At 40.6% G+C, this 16390-nt stretch overlaps 2 protein-coding genes across 3 annotated transcripts in view; one reads left to right on the top strand and one right to left on the bottom strand.

The window, feature by feature from the left end:
- LOC110851164 overlaps positions 1-6601 on the top strand; it is a 29025-nt gene extending 22424 nt beyond the window's left edge. The window contains exons 2-5 of one of the 2 annotated variants that reach the window (XR_004835139.1): positions 1281-3273; positions 3404-3515; positions 4791-5112; positions 5280-6601. Coding sequence is in view for 1 of the 2 variants with exons in the window: in XM_035852925.1 (XP_035708818.1) it covers positions 1281-3273; positions 3404-3515; positions 4791-4971 (2286 nt within the window). In the remaining variant the exon portion in view is untranslated. Of the gene's footprint in view, positions 1-1280; positions 3274-3403; positions 3516-4790 lie in introns of both variants that reach the window. The other variant, XM_035852925.1, reaches the window with a different exon arrangement.
- Positions 6602-6704: 103 nt separating this feature from the next.
- Positions 6705-16390, bottom strand: part of LOC110851038 (E3 ubiquitin-protein ligase MYCBP2) — a 33934-nt gene continuing 24248 nt past the window's right edge. Inside the window, exons 32-59 of the mRNA XM_022098664.2 lie at positions 16094-16214; positions 15718-15819; positions 15390-15650; positions 15132-15311; positions 14582-15045; positions 14355-14505; positions 14163-14292; positions 12400-14079; positions 12239-12317; positions 11681-12153; positions 11375-11595; positions 11181-11294; positions 10893-11107; positions 10582-10824; positions 10416-10506; positions 10226-10340; positions 9809-10146; positions 9603-9726; positions 9367-9527; positions 8980-9291; positions 8681-8893; positions 8482-8610; positions 8146-8400; positions 7872-8063; positions 7678-7785; positions 7400-7609; positions 7056-7323; positions 6705-6978 (exon numbers count right to left, since the gene is read on the bottom strand). Coding sequence (XP_021954356.2) covers positions 6863-6978; positions 7056-7323; positions 7400-7609; positions 7678-7785; positions 7872-8063; positions 8146-8400; positions 8482-8610; positions 8681-8893; positions 8980-9291; positions 9367-9527; positions 9603-9726; positions 9809-10146; positions 10226-10340; positions 10416-10506; positions 10582-10824; positions 10893-11107; positions 11181-11294; positions 11375-11595; positions 11681-12153; positions 12239-12317; positions 12400-14079; positions 14163-14292; positions 14355-14505; positions 14582-15045; positions 15132-15311; positions 15390-15650; positions 15718-15819; positions 16094-16214 — 7066 coding nt within the window. The 3' untranslated portion in view covers positions 6705-6862. The remainder of the gene's footprint in view (positions 6979-7055; positions 7324-7399; positions 7610-7677; positions 7786-7871; positions 8064-8145; positions 8401-8481; positions 8611-8680; positions 8894-8979; positions 9292-9366; positions 9528-9602; positions 9727-9808; positions 10147-10225; positions 10341-10415; positions 10507-10581; positions 10825-10892; positions 11108-11180; positions 11295-11374; positions 11596-11680; positions 12154-12238; positions 12318-12399; positions 14080-14162; positions 14293-14354; positions 14506-14581; positions 15046-15131; positions 15312-15389; positions 15651-15717; positions 15820-16093; positions 16215-16390) is intronic.

Raw genomic sequence — 16390 nt, 5'->3', positions numbered from 1 at the left:
GGCTTTTATGTGAATTGGGTTTCAATTGGGAACGAGTGAGCGAACCTCTCTAGCGGATTAAGGTGTCCGGGCAATAAAGTCCCTTTGTAAATAGAGACACACAGATTTATAGCTGTTTACCAAGTCTCTACTACTATAAAGTCGTATGCTCTTTCGGCGAGGAAAGTATTCCAGACGACGGAAGGAAATTGAGTTATCAATCATACGCTTAGAAAATAGCTATGATGGCGAAATCAAACGCGATCTATTTGTAAGGAGGAAATATTCGTGGACATTTTTACCTGTGTTTTTTTAGAGGCAAAAAATTTCGAGCTGTAAAGTTGGGGACTAAATATTACACGGAATGCTGTGCAATTTCCAGTAAAATGCAATTTATGCACAGTCCAATTATCGCCCTTGATAATTTTACAGCTGCATAAACGCAAAGTGCAATTTGTGCTTAAAAGGCGAACATTATATTCTCAAGTTCACTTAACTGTAGTGATTTTACGAGAAAAAGTTTTTCACGTTTATTTTATATCTTTTGCATTAGCTTGGTAAAGATCACGAAGGTGTGCGTACAAATATGGACAGTTGAATGAAACAATGTGCATAATAAATGTGGATGGAGCCCATTTTGGGGATATTGAAATCAACTGGACATAGTTTAATTAAAAGATGGTCCGCCTATCGCACTATCGTCTCATTTGCTCCTACTTTACTTTCCGTGAGACGAAACCAAACGCCATTTGCTCATGCAGATTGGTGAGGAGATGAAATAAGAGATATTAGGAACTTAGCCTTCGATCTTAGAATAACGCTTTAATTTTATTCATTTCCATTTCCTATGGCTGGTGATTATGGTGGTGGTTCATTGTTCATCTCATCGCGATTAGTCTATGTGGCATTTTTTGTAGTATACTTAATAATGAACTTTTTACAATGCAAGAATTGTACCACGGCATATACGAATCCATCAATTTCTCATGATTAATGCAATGATTTGCGTTTTCAATAAATTCACATTTTTATTGAGGAAGCAAGCATCAATGACTCGTCGTATCATTTGCAGAATCGATACATGTAACACTGCAGACGAGGTGTGGAGCGTGGGTAGTTGGTGAATGCAGTATTTGCAATCTCGCCGCTGCATAATACTAATTAGTCTGAATCCATCCTCGCATGCATCAAAATGGGCAACTCCGAGAGACTACATTCCATCTTTGGCAACAGACTTCTTGGAGATTTTGTCTCAACTCGTCTTGAACATTGAATAATAATAACAATCGCATTGTTTGCAGGTGAACGTGAGCGAAGACTACGTGGAGCCATTGGATCACGTTATCGGAGAAACTTCTTCCCCATCACAAGAGAGGGGTGGTAACAGTAAGTCAACGTCCTTCAAGGCAGGGTTGGCTTCATCATCATCGCCGGATATTAATGAGGATTCAGTCGACGGTGATAATGACGACGATGCTGCGTACAACGAAATAATTGAAAATTACAATGCCCCGTATTATTACTCTGACACAATAAAACAGGAGCCCACGTATTGCTCACCTTGCTCGACATGGAATAATCAACACAGTAAAAGCTGTGTGAATCTTGTCACTTCTTCTTCTGTTGATAACCACACCCAGCAGAGCAATTCGCCCCATCCTCATCCATCCAATTCCACGACGACTTTGTCTTCCCAAACGGAGTACAAAAGTACCAGTCCCCACTGCCATCATCATAGCGTGGTCGTGGTCGGAGAAAGTTCCCCCCACCCACCATCGACCCACCACCACCACGAGCTACCAATACCCAGTTGTTCAGGAGGAGGTGGGGCATATATGGCTCGTAAGCGATATGAAACAGCTTTTCTGCCATCCAGCTCACACCACCCTTCACAATCCTCATCCCCCGATGTAGACTACCTGCTGCTGGGCATAGAATCCTCTTGCTCCTTTGTCGACGGTCCTCGGAAGGATCATGACCACGTGCACCTGGAGGGTACCAGCACCGGCAGTAATGGGGAACTTCGAAAAGAATCAGGCTGGAGCAGCAGCAGGGTCGAAGTGGAGCCATCTCTTTCTCGATTAGAATCAGATCCATCCATGTCGTATCGTCAACAAAATAGTAACAGTCACAGTCAACAAAGCCATTGTTCAGTACCGCAGCATCATATAAGTGGATCTACTACGACAAACAGTAGTCCTTTATCTGATAAGAAGCCAAAGCCAAATATGCCACTTTCCGAGCCCTTGCCACAAAAGAAATATGCCAACAACAATAATAATAGTAATGGTAGTTCTTCCTGCTCTTCCTCTAGTCCGTCGACATCTGCGTCCCTCTCTTCCTGCCGACCGTCTGACAAGCGGTTACTGCTTACAATGCTAAAGGACAACTCTGTGAGTTCTCTAGAATCTATTGACTCCACGAAAAGTGAGGACTTACACTCTTTCTCGCGTCATTTCGGAGGTCATAACCGGGGTGGTGGTGGAGGGAGCCATAATTGTGGTGGGGCTTTTGGCCGGGGAGGAGGAAACTGTAAGTTATTGTCTCCAATTTCGGATAAAAGTCCTTTGGAGTCCATTTCTGCTCAGCATCAAACTTCATCTTCGGGTGGTGTGGGTAGTGCTGTGAGTGAACATCAGTCACATCATCAAAGCCACCATCTCGAAAAACCTTGGCCAGGTCATCACCATCATCATCATCACCACCATCACAATCAGATAATCAACACGGCCGAGCTGACAAATGTTCCCTGGGACATGCCTAAAATTCGCAGAAGACTGGCTCTCCTGGCAGACTCTGGCATTTCTTTAGATTGTTCGGGAAATACGCAAAGTGAAAGTGGGCAATTTTCTTCGTCCGACAATGAACGGAGGAGCTTTGATGACTCAAACTTTCAGTATACGTCAAGAACACATATCCGTGGAAGCTCAGACTTAAGAGTGACCGGTGATTCTTCAATGGAGAAATCTAGTGGCGGCGGCGACAGTGGGCGATGCAGCCGAGTGCATAATCTTCAGCTTAACTTAACCGATAACGGGATGATGCAGGACGAGTATTACGAGGACCCCAGACTCAACGTGACAGAGCTAGTCCCTACAAAACTCAAGCTACCTTGGATGACAAATGTCACCTCCGTGCAAGTCCATGAAGTGGAAGAACAACCTCCCCAACCTCCACCAAAGCCAGATAGGTGTCGAATGAGGTTGGACTTTGGCAATGCACGGAACAACACTCCTTCCAACCGATATGAGATTGACCCCAGTATCGAGCTAGAAGGACAAGAATGGTTCCACGGTAAGGCATTTTCTTAACGTAACAGCATCAAATATTAGTAGCAATATAATATTTAGCATGATAGCGTAGCAAAATTTCCTCGCTGTGAGTTGCCTATTTGATTCAATTTAAGATATTTTTTCCATAACAGGAGCCATTACTCGTTGCGAGGCCGAGGCAATTCTCAAAGCTACAAAGGAAGGCTCCTTTCTCGTCAGAAACTGTGAAAGTTCCTCCTTCAACCGATATTCGCTCTCTCTCAAGTAAGTACATATTCGCTTCTGCAAAACTTTTCATATTTATCTCTGGGTCCAAATCTGCTAGAATAACGTAAAAGTGTCGAGGTAGTGGTGGGTTCGGCAAGAACCTAATCCGCTAAATCCGGTCCTCTAAATCTTATATATGTACATACGCAGTAGTCCATTCGGGATTTAGATTGAGTTTATGATTTACCAGGCAAAACATACATAACTGCGCCAGAGTAATTCTCTTATACAAACACACAACTCCAATTTCCTTCTTAATTAACTAGATTTTGGCTAAAGAAACATTTTGCAAAAATGTTTCTCAAGAATTTTTTTAACTTTTCATGTGGCTTTCAGCAGATTGGACTAGTTAATTCTTTATCCAAGCAGTTGATTGAACTCGAAATAAATTTTGTGAACCTCTCCTCTTCGAAAGTCTTGAACAAAGTTTAACTTTTTCATGTCATGAAAGCGCAATATATATCCCGACACGCAAACATGGTCTTCTTCCTCTCTTCACCAGTTTCGTGGCGAGTTGTTATATTTCCCAGTGGCCGGTTTGTCAGTAACTTTTCCCCGTGTGTCGTCCTGGCATCATTAAAAGAGTGTTCTTCTCCTAGCTCTTTCTTTTCCTCTCTCGTGCAGCCCCACAATTTATGGAAGTGAGAGTTTGGAGCATCTAAATCAAGTTGTCAATTCAGAAAAATGTTGCTTCATACCCAACCAGACACCTGCATGCAATTGCAAATCTTTTCTTCCTCCTCTCGTTCACTCGTTTAGTCATGGGCGTTGAGTATCGTCACCTCTTCCCTATTTGAGAGGGACAAATTTTGATTGCATGAAATGTACCCATGCGAAAATTAACCCCATTAAATTACTTCACAACACTTCATCTCTCACCATATCGAGGCAGTTTTCCATTTAAATCTAGACTTATTGTGACCATTAGAGATAGTTTGCACTGTATAATTTCACACTTTCAAGATTTTGGCACTCTCCCAGAAACATTACTCAATAATTTGGTGCAATTAAGCGATACAAGTTCAATGATGCAGAGCAATCAGAAACACACCCTCTTGCTCATAATCCTCTCAAAAGATCTTGCAATTTGACGCATCTGCATAATAATAACTAACGGATGATTAGTTAGTAATTTTTCATCACCACCACCACCTAATCACCCATCTCCTTATCCATCCCTATGGGCGTTATCTTGGCACATATTTTTTGAAAAATATATATGTGCCATGTATCCAAATCCTGTACTTAACGTGGCATTGTTTTAAATTTCAGAAGTGCGAGGGGCTACATCCACGTCCGAATAGAGCCAAACTCTTTGGGCAGCTTTAGTCTGGGGGAGCAGGATTTCCCATCGGTCCCCCATTTGGTGCTACATTTCATGTACCATCGACTCCCCATTAAGGGAGCCGAACATGTGAAATTAATGTATCCAGTCATCACTCAACTCTTATGAACAGCCAATTCGAAATTCATTATTCGGATGACTTTGAACCGAATTAGTATATTATTTCCTAAGTCGTCGTCGTCGTCGTCGTTGACAGTTGCAGGAGTACGTCTTCCCGTCTTGACTTTTTATTATTGAGCACAGTTTTTTGTACGTCATTTTATATATCTTGGTTTTTTATTTTATTTTACTCGAAACGCCTTCTCACAAAACTTTCTTTACATAATTTTATATATTTACAAGTTTCCAAGTTTGAAAAATCGCTTGATTTAAACTTTATATTTATGTAACGATGTGTGTATATTACGATTTATCAGCTGAACCAAGGATGCGACAATATGATGCAGACGCGAGATGACGATGATGGTGACAGAGTTCTGTAACCAAGAAAGAGGGAACTTTTCAGATAACTTTTGCTATATGGGCTTTTTTGAGATTAAGAGAAACTTTTTGGAGTGAAAGAAGAGGGGTATATAAATGTGTCGAGATAATCTCATTGTCCATCTTTAATTAGAAAAGTTATAATGAAATTAAAAATTAATAAGTATAATCGAATTTAAGCTGTATTAGATAAACCACTAACTAAAACATGCCAATCTGATGAGATTCCGCCATATATCTACATATACGTTTAAGAACTGACTCCTGAACTCAGTTATCTTATTGCACAATCAAAAGTAATGTGTAGTTGTACCTTAGATAAAAAAACACTAGAATAGGAAGAGTGTCTGTTCAACTATTTAACAAAATCATTGTCGACTATTTTACGAATAGTGCATATAATTTAAAATATTGATGATAAGAGAAGGTTATCAGAGGATTACAGTAAGTTGACCAGAGAGAGAGAGAGGAATCGTATTCGGGGTATTAGTATAATTGATGTCAAAAATTTAGAGCAGTAATAACTTTAACCGAAAACGAGATATTATTAGTTTAACAAATAGCGACAATTCTGAAAGAAGAAATAAAAATCCGACAGAAACGATGAAATTTTGTGATGAAATAATTTTTGAAACTGCATAGTCGTCATTTTCTCTTATGTATGTCATACGCATGAAAGAGGAAAATGACTGCTGGATTTTTTATGAATAGATTTTCAGGACGAAAACGGGGTAAAAGTTTGTCTTTTCGTTGGAAAAATATATTAATTAATATGTGTCCATCCATTCCGTGTGGGAGTATTAGAGAAATTTCCTCATTTTTAAATGGGATGATCAGTAGATTTGATGAAATGTGATGTTTTATTTTAATATAAATTGATAACTTAACTATGAATTACATTATAAAATTAAGCATTTATGTAACAACAGTTAATAAGACGTTCAATACAAAGTTGTTGGATCCATATAGATCTTGAACCTGTATTAATAACCCACACTCATCGTTATACGTATAATGATACATAGAGAACTTATTAGCCCATATTCAATATGTATGTATGTACGAGAAAGGAGGAGGTGGAAAGACGGATTCGATTGTTATTATAACACAAGTCATATCATCTTTTGGAAACGGAACTACGTACGTACGTAAACGCAAATTCTTGAAGAATGCAATGTTTGGAAATGATCTCTGTTGTACTTGAATGCAAGATTTGATAGTTGATAATAAACCGTGCAAGTACTAGTGCAAAATTTAATTCGTTAATGTGCCATTTCTTGACGAAATTTCATACGACATCTTCAAATGCCCCGGAAATGAGTACAAGTAATTTCTGCATATATACATATTTGGAATGAGTATAACAATCATTTATTGCATTTTTTCATGGATATTTTCAACAAATAATAATATGGCATTTTATTTTAAATATAAAACAATTTTAAAAACTTATATTTTGATCGCGCATTACGATGAAAAGGTTTGTGTAACATTTACATGGAAATAGTTCCGAACATATTTAAAACGTGTGAGCATTTCGACAAATTCCACACCCGAGGGCAAACTCTTCCCCTGTTCCGGGATGTGAAACATGTAGAGGACATTCTTCACCTTCGGTCTGTCGTGCTCGTGGTCCTGCATTACGCAAACATTGGGATACATTATAAATACATTATAGCGTTAATATTTATTATTCGCTTTATAAGAATTACCCGCTGGACATTGTGGTAATTGATGTTTGGGGATTGCCGTAATCCTTTGAAAGTCGTCGTGGCATCCGTTGCAGAAATGTGTGGTTCCAAAGCAGAAGAAAACAGCTACGGAGCAGCAATAACGACATTTGTACTCTAAATAGTCCGTCCCATGTTTTGGACAGAGTTGAGCCTGAGACACGTCACTGCAGGCCCCACACAAAAGTTCGGTTGGATCAAAGTCCAACTGCAGGTCGACATCACAACGAGCTTCTCCTCCAAAGTAGGGCTAAATTTATTTTAAATTATTATCATGTAAGGTGAGTCGACCCGTGTTAATTTAAGAGGTCAAACTCGTATCTTACTTTTTTGCACTTGAAGCACACGTAGTACGCATATCGTTCCATGGAGAATCCAGCCGGGTCTTGGTAATATCTTCCACCAGGTGAAGCAATTTCGTCCGCTTGGTTCAATCCTTCGTATTCCAGTCGCATCAAAGCCTTTCGCCGGACATCTTCAAATAATTCTCGGATCGGTTGTAGGACATCGTTCAAAAGCTCGTGGAACATTTGAAGCTGCGCAAATAGTAGTAAATGTAGTAGGATTACTACGTATTGTTTGCAATTTTATTTATTTAACTCACCTTGCAAATAGGACAGAATGAAAATGAGAACGCAATTCGTGGCCCAGCCCAACGATTCTCAAGGATTGATCTGCAGCATTGGTAATGGAAAACGTGCCCACAGGACAGCTAGAACATTTCAGAGCAAATTATAAGAGACTTTTAAGCCCTGAATAAACACAGAATTTATTCTCATGCACAAACAAAAGCTTTACTTGTATCGCGGGTGCAAAGGAGAGAGCGTCCGTAAAACAAATCATGCACATGTCATCCCCGTCTTGTTTCAAAATTGTGCCCAATTTGTCGGAGCATCCTTGCAAACAGGGAAGACATTTAACCTCATTTCGCACTCCTCCGCAAAGATGTGTGCATTCCAAAATTCTATCACAGGCAATTTTCGCGTATTCCTGTCAACACAAAATGTCACGTTGGATTATTCAAGTATTTAATTTTAAAAAAGCACAGATTTGGAAGGAGCTTTTCTTTCACCTGACATTCGACATCGCCGCAAACATTCCCCAAAGCTAAGGGTCCAGTATTACCAACTTTATTACAAAAACGGCATCTGCCCGTAGTCGCAATCGTGGTGCCGGAATCAGACATAGTCTTTGGGATTCCATTTCGGAATTCGACTAATGCTTTCAGAGTTGACGAGTCGACCAGAGCCATCAACCAAAATAGTTTGATACGACCACAACCCTCGTGTAGATCCACCTTTATCGACTCTTCTTCCTCCTTGCAAACCTACCATCGCAAAAATTTGGTTACTTCTGCTTTAAACGAACAACATAAAGCAGTTAAAATTATGTATGTACGCTGTGATACCTTTCTGACATGCGTCCAGGTCTTCTTTGGAAGGTGAAGAATACGGTCGCATTCGGTACACAGGTCACCGCAATCGTTACACTGGAGTACGGCCAGAGTTTCCCCGTCGTCGTGATTTATGCATTTTGTCTGAAATAATTTATTTGATATTGGAAATTCTGTGCCAAACAAGTGATTGAATTATTATTGTTATTATTACTCGGCCACTATTTCCATTCATGAAGACCGGGGAAGATAAGAGCTTTGAGTGGTCAGGATGCAGGGTGCTGAGGGCAGCCAGTGATATCCAAAAGCGAGGTGAGTTGAGACATTCTGACGCCCTCCTGCATTTTTCATCCACCCGAGTCAAGTATAGAACTGCGTCGGCAATTGCAGTTTTCGCCACGGAAGCCCACAACGATGAAAATGACTCCTAAATAATTTGCATAAATTGTTAATTCTGCTACTTCAAAGGTTGATAATTAAGCGGATCCATTTTTTTAAGTATGATACACATACATCTGAAATGTCCTTTATAAAGGTCACGACAGAACTCGCCAGCTGCAAGTCCCCATCACCACGGAAAAACCAGTAGTGCGGAGGGAGTTCTTCCGCGATTAGGATGTCCGTGATGCTAATGTTTTTCGCTGACCGGTTTCCATCTTGTGATCCACGAACTTTCACCTGCAACGCTTTCAAAATACACCCGAAGAACATGTCCAAAACTCCCAATTTTGTTTTCATGGAAGACCCGTCATTTCCACCGCTCACAATGGCGAGAAAATTTTCGGGTTTAATTTCCGGGAGGATCTTTTTTATTACAGCGAGGACCTTAAATTATGAGAAGGAGAGGATAATTTAACATTAGTTACTCTACCAAAAAATACTAAATGTTAGCTGTAATACCTGTCTTTGTATCCGAGGAGTCCCTGAATGGAACAATTGCATCAGATCTTGAATCAAATTGCTTTGATGAGAAAGATACGAACGCCCAAGTTTATGGTCAGCCAATGCCAGCACCAAGGTCAACATTTCAAAGCAGTATCGATCTGTAATCCTTGGTTTTTCTGGAAATTATTTAAATTTGTAAATTTAATTCTTCGGGTAAAAACTATTAAATATTTAAAAGTTAGATAACTAACCTGCATTAATAAATCTTATATTTTCGTTGGTTGCCTCCAACACGGACCCCGTCAACTGGGATTCCATGTCTTCCTTAATTTTGACGGATTCTCGGTGAATTGTTGAAACAATGTGTGAGCAGACCTGAAAAGGAACGTACGCATATAAAGTAACTCACTAGTGACGGATAATTATCAAAAATACCACAAAAATAAGTAATTCATACTTGTTTCTGAAGATGCGTAAGTTTATTTCGACTGAAAAGTATGCCCACGACATGTTCCTGCAAATCGTTTCCATCCACATCGCTTTCTCCACGTCTCATTCCGTACAAAAATTTCCCAAAAACTTCCGACGACAATAAACGAAATATACGAAGCGTCTCATTTTCGCACTTTCTTTGGGCGACCATTGGTGTCAATTCGTTCAGTTTGTCGCTCGGTTTCTCTGAAGGTCCAGGATGATTTGGATCTCTGTTAAGGATCCCGAGAATTTTCAGTTGTCTAATTCGCAGCGTATTATCAGGACCTTTCATCTCTATTTTGATCACTTTGACACCCTCCTCTGAAATTTTTGGAAAATGCACAAAGTTTTAAATCTGCATATCGCTGTTGCAAATTAATTAATTAATTCAAAGTCATACGCGTCACTGAAAACCAACTCCATCCACAATGCTTAGAATCTAGTTCCACTTGTCCAATTTTTAAACATTCATCTGGATGAAGACCAGCCTTCACAACAACTGATGCTACTTTGTACTGCAACAGGGATAAAAATTGTTGGTTAAAAATTTAATGGCTTAATTATCACACATTTAATGCGCTACACCCAACCTGAGTATCTCTTCCGTTGTCAACATGGATTGCAACAACATTGATGACAGACTCACAAGTGGACACAATAGTAATATTTTTAGTCCGGTTTCTGCACACAAAATAAATTATTTAGAGTTAGAATATTTAATACAAATTGACCCAAAATTGAAAATTGCTACATTACCGATCCTCGTCCCCAGATTCCCAGAAGGTTTCAGTTGAATCGTCAATCAAGCTGGAACACAAGGCTATTCTGCTCGACACCTTTACTTCCATGGCGTGGGTCAAGTCATGCAGGCACGTGGTCACTTGGACGCTTTGTTGAGTTTCCGAGCTATCCATGTGAAACATTGTGCTGCTCTTTGACCAATCACTTTCTCCGTCGAATTGCGACATGATTTTACTCAAGTTTCGAAATATTTTGCTCCTATAAAACAAAACGTGAAAAAAGTTTTCTAAACACGTTGTTCTTTATCAAATGTGACTACTACTTACCGATGCAAAAATCGATGGTCTTTTCTGGAAAAGCAGACACCCCAGCATTTCACTGCCATTTCAAGCAACGGTGACCCAGCTGGAAGAAATGGCATGATATCTGCAATGGTTTGCATCAAGTAGTAAAATGAATCCGACAACACTGGGAAAATTGAGGATGGCGATTCGACGAGAGGGTGAAGTCTCATTTGCCACCACCCATTGTCCAGACCCACCTGCGATTAATTTCATTTTTTTTACTCACAACTCCAAGAAATAAAGTGCTAGAAATTATTTTCCCCAACTTACTACGCCAATATTGCTCATTTCTTCTCCCTTGAACTCCAATGAGGACGCGTACCACCACAAAATGTCATGAAGTGCCATGGGTTGGCTCACATTTCTCAAAAGCCACGCCAGCATCTGATCAGACATGATTACGCGTTATGAATATAAGTTTAATTAATTAAAAATTGTGTAAAATGAGGCAGTCGCATATGTACCTGCATCCCATAAGACCTGCAGGTATTTTTTCTAATTGCTTGAAACAGAAATAACTTCAGACCATTGAGATCATGACGCTCTGTTACAAATGCCAACACATTGTTACACATCTTTCTGATAGCTTGTGTTTCTGGCAATTGGGCGCCGGAGATGGAAACTTTAAGTAATTTTTGAAGTGGTGCAGACGGATAGTTGAGTAACGTGTATCCTAAATTGTCATCTACAAATAAATAAAGCACATTGTGTGAAATAATGGTCACTGGTGTTTATCCATAATTAAATCTTAATCGATAATACTGAATTACCAGATATTTGATCTCCGTTACTAGTTTTTCGCCTCTTATTCGTAAACGGATCCCATTCATTGTCCGCAAAGCTGGTGGACGCGGCAAGTATTGACCGTTTTTCTTTCAGGATAACCACATCTGCAAAGTCTCTCATCGCAACTGGGGATTTTATTTCAAAAAATGAGTCGTCTTCATCCATAACTTGACTTTCAGAAATTCCTAGTGCTTTGAAGCAGCTAAACCCCGTTTTTTGCACAACAGTTGTATCCGTATGAACTTGAATAGGAACTTCAGGAACTCCGTTGGTCATTTGCAGTAAAAACAGAGCATTGTGAAGCAATGAGCTGTACGAGTATTGTCGTGAATCCTGAGATGCATATTTGTGCTTTGGGTCATTTGCGGATGACTTCGACGCATGAGATCGCTTTTTAATTTTAAGTTGCCGTTCTGAGCAGTTTTCGCAAAGAGAAGTTAATCCGAAGTGGGCTTTCCTGTACAAAAAAAATACGATTAAATATTTCCACGTCTTCAACTATGCTACGGTATTTAATCATTTAATTTATTAGGAAGACTAACTTTGTTTTAGCCTTCGTCTTAAATCCAGCCAAACATAATTCGCATCTTAACATATCATCCTTAAATTCCGTGTCGTCATCTAGATTACAATTTGATTATGAAATACGTAAGTATTCATTTTGATACATACAACTTATGAGATGACTTGAGATACTACTCACCAATTAAGAATGTACGCCCACTAACTTGGAGATAGGATCGATCTGACCGAAGTTTTAGACTTCCGTAATGATGACTGCACTTTTTGCTGCCGGACTCCTTTCCAGATGCTATTTTGTGTTCCAAAGGGGTCGAAGTAACCCTTTCATGAACAATGAAATCGACGCAACTGGACTTTACGTACTTCCAAATTTCCCCCAGTGCAATCATTGCGAATGGAAGTTGTTCATTGGAATCTGAAAGACCTTTATTTTCAACAGGTTCTGGAATCACAGGCTTTTCAGGAGTGATTGTGGGATTTTGGTTGTTTATAATGTTGGGTTCCGAGACCACGGGAGAAGAGTCGAGCGGGGCCAACTTGATGTTGGGGTTATCACGAAGATATCGAGATGGAGTGGTGACCTCTAAAGAGTGACGCCAACATTTACTCTTGGCCGGAGATCCGTGCTTCTTCCTCATTACGACAGCAGTAGTAACCTCCAGCGACTTGTTGTCTAAATTGGCGTCCTGTTGACGATCACTACCACCACCACCACCAGCACTTTCTTCATTTTCCTCGTCACCTTTTCCAACGACAGTCACCCCTTCATCGACCTCACTCGAAGAAACTTCGACCCCCTCAGCATCACTCCTCCCGCCGTCGGTTTCTTTCGTGATAAATCTCAAGTACGAGGCAGACGCCATTGCGTCGTGAATAATCTCACTGTGGGACAAAATAGCTCCAAAGACGGCTCTCAGACTGTGCGCTTGTCCTGGTCCGATGGCCACCTTGTGGGACACATCCACCATGGGAGTACTGCCAAATGAAGTATTTGACTCAAATGCTCGTGGTGGGGATCGAAGTCGTTCTCTGTCTCTGTACGATGTTCGTGACCTCGTTGTTCCGCGTTTCTTTCTCTCCGGTTTGGGCGAAGGTTTTACTCCTTTGTCGCCCCCAGCGGGTTGAAATCCCGATGGAGGAGCGGCGTTTGGTGTGGATCCGATGTTAAAGTGACCCGTAGTGCCGAAGGGGGACATTTGTTCTTCTGGAGAAGTTTGAGTCGCAGAGGATGCAACTGTTGGTGGAAGTGGTGGAGGAGGCACGACGGTTGGTTGCTGTTTTCCTTTGTCACCCCCACCAAATACGCCAATTCTCTCTTTCACCAGCGACTTTGAGACTTCCATCACGTTCGAGGCCTGCTGCTTCATACCGGACGAGGACGACGTGGAAGAATTCTGTCGACTTTCAGTCCCAATCTGAAGCCATTTCTGAAGAGCTCCAAGCGGTGTGGATGATTTACGCTGGACAGGTTTTGGAGGAGGTTCTGCAACCGTGGTTTCGCTACCTCTTCGACTTCCTGCACGCCCACCACCCGTGGTAGATTTCTGGGATGAAGTCATCGAAACGGAGGTGGACGATGGGGAAGAAACCATGGGTGTTGAGGCACAAGTTACTGGAGCAGAGTCGGTTTCTTTCAGTGGTTGAGTTATCGGTGCTGATTTGATCAACTCGTTAATTTTGTCCTTATCACCCCCGTTGAGAGATGTTGGAGGCAGTTGTGGGACGGCGTGCTGAAAGTCAATGTTCATCGGGACATCGGTTGGCCCAGTGAAAGCGGCTGGTGGGGAAACGTTTTGAAAAATGTTTTGTGGGTATTGGGAAGCGATGGAGAAATCGTAACCTTTTTCATTTACAGACGAGTCTGAAAGTAGAAGTAGTTTGAAATATGTAAGTAAAGTATGAGTAAATGCCTTCATGTAATTTTGTACAAGGTCTAGTAAGTACCCAAATGTCGTAGATATGTAACATCGCCATGTCCCACTGCGAGAGACCAAGCTTCACCTTCTGAAGTGAAGCAAAATTTCCTCTGACTCGAAGAATCCAGTTTTACCCACAATCCCTCATTGTTGAAACACTAAGAAAAGATCCAAATGTGAAAAATTCGACAAAGTAATTTCGAAAGTTTAAAATTTTTACCTCATCAATGACCGTAAATTTTGAACCCATGACCAAAATTCCAACTGGAGGTGAGCGAAGACAAGGCCTGCTACGTATATTATGACCAGAGACTCCACATTTGACGACTTGATAGATTCCTGGGCTTCCATTAAGTCTGAGTATTTTTGAACTGCAATGCAGCCCATTAATTATTTGTTTATAGAATGTAATTACATTTTCATGTCATTGAAAATATATTTAAATACCTTTCTACATATGGCATATTCTGGTCGTTTAGTCTCCGCAAACTGACGAGATTCTTCTCATTGAACCGATTGTTGGACAGACGTTTGGGGGCTTCGATGGGGAAAAGGAGCGTCCTTCCCACGTGCTGATTGTACTGCAAACACCAACCTTCCACCCGGAAGTTCCTCGACTGTGGCTGAGTCCCTTCGCAATAGGCGTAAAGCGAGGACTCGTCCAGTTTCACCCAAATTCCGTCGTCATTGTGAATCTCCTGGGTGAACTCGATCACTCCGTTGACCGGAATGACCCCAATCTGCTCGCTTTGAAGGGACGTATGCGCACGAATCCTTAATCCGGCAGAGTTGGTGGTCTTGAATTTTCTCTTTTTGAGAAACTGCTGCCCCGGAACTTCTGCAGTTCCTTCAGCAGACTTTCTACTTGAAAAGGTCTTTTCCGAACTTTCCTCCACTTTTACTACGCACGTCTAGGAGGTAACATAACAATTCATTGAATAAAGTAATGATAACTTAGGTTTCATCTTAATAAATATGTAGTTGTTAGTTAGAATACTTCAGAAATGGAGTAGCCATCAACCGTGACAGCAATTTGATAGGGACCTGTGCAAGATGGAGTCCAGGTGGCGGTATAATTTCCACTGTTACTTTGCCTCACCAACATGGACTCTGAAGATCTGAACCTCTGAAATGGTGACAACACTCTGAGCTCTTCAAACGACACGTTTTCATAGTCCTAGATCCGAAGAAAATGTATATTAAGCTATATATCATCCATTTTGTTGAACATATTTACACCGATCACTTGATCTACCTTCATCATTGTAATGGAATGATATCGCATCTTATCCTTCACAGTGACCTGGTACGGAACCACCAAAGTTCCAATCAAGTTCTCCAAACCGGACGGGTTCTGGGAAAAGTATCCTTTCGGGTATGAAAAGCTGACACGATGAGAACCACTAGTTGGAAATTTCGACGCGTCTAAAATCGGGCTGTGGTCCGAATTGTTTGGGCTCCCATCAATATTTCCAGCTTCATTTGAGGACAGCAATGGAACTGCTTTCACTTCCACCTAAATAATTACATGTAAAATTTCTTAATAAATATTATCTGCATTCCAAATTTCTTTGCCTATTTACCTGTAAATGATGAGCTACAACAAGTTCAAAGTATTGGTCCCTGGTCACGATCGTAAAGCTAGTTTGCACTCCTCGCTTGATACTTTCTTGTGGAACGCTAATCTGTACAGACAAAGCAGAACCAAATCGCATCATTTTCGAAAGTATGTACATACGCACACACATATCATCTCTGTCTCGCTACGAACTGTTTACGGTGGTTAGTTAAGTAAAGTATAAGTAATCGATTGCGTAAAGTGTGTAGTGGTATCAAATTATTTTCTAATCGCGGCATGGTGCACAGTGCACTTAGGATTAGACAGCAAGACATAAGACAACAGTGAGGTTAAGCTCTTGCATAAATTTCCATTGTTTTCATTTTATTTAAAACACGTACCTCGCATTTCTTGGGGTCGATGAATGATTCCGGTTGCAACCAATTGGCGAGCCTTTCTCCGCTCGTATTGGGCGTTCGAGCAACAAAATTGGCCACAAACTCACGTTCCTTCGACTTCTCTCTGTACATTCAAACGACAAAAGAAACACACGTGATATGGTTATTGACTCCAAATTCATTTAAAAAAATCATCCCATAAATAATATCGTGGTTAAAGCATGAAAATACAAAATATGCATAAAAACACAATCTCTGTATATTAATTGCATTTCGTACAGAGCTTGCAAAATTTATTGT

Source organism: Folsomia candida, unplaced genomic scaffold (genome assembly GCF_002217175.1).
Source record: "Folsomia candida strain VU population unplaced genomic scaffold, ASM221717v1 Fcan01_Sc006, whole genome shotgun sequence".
NCBI classification, from domain to species: domain Eukaryota; kingdom Metazoa; phylum Arthropoda; class Collembola; order Entomobryomorpha; family Isotomidae; genus Folsomia; species Folsomia candida.
Note: the sequence above shows the minus strand (reverse complement) of the source record. Positions and strands in the feature narration are given on the sequence as shown.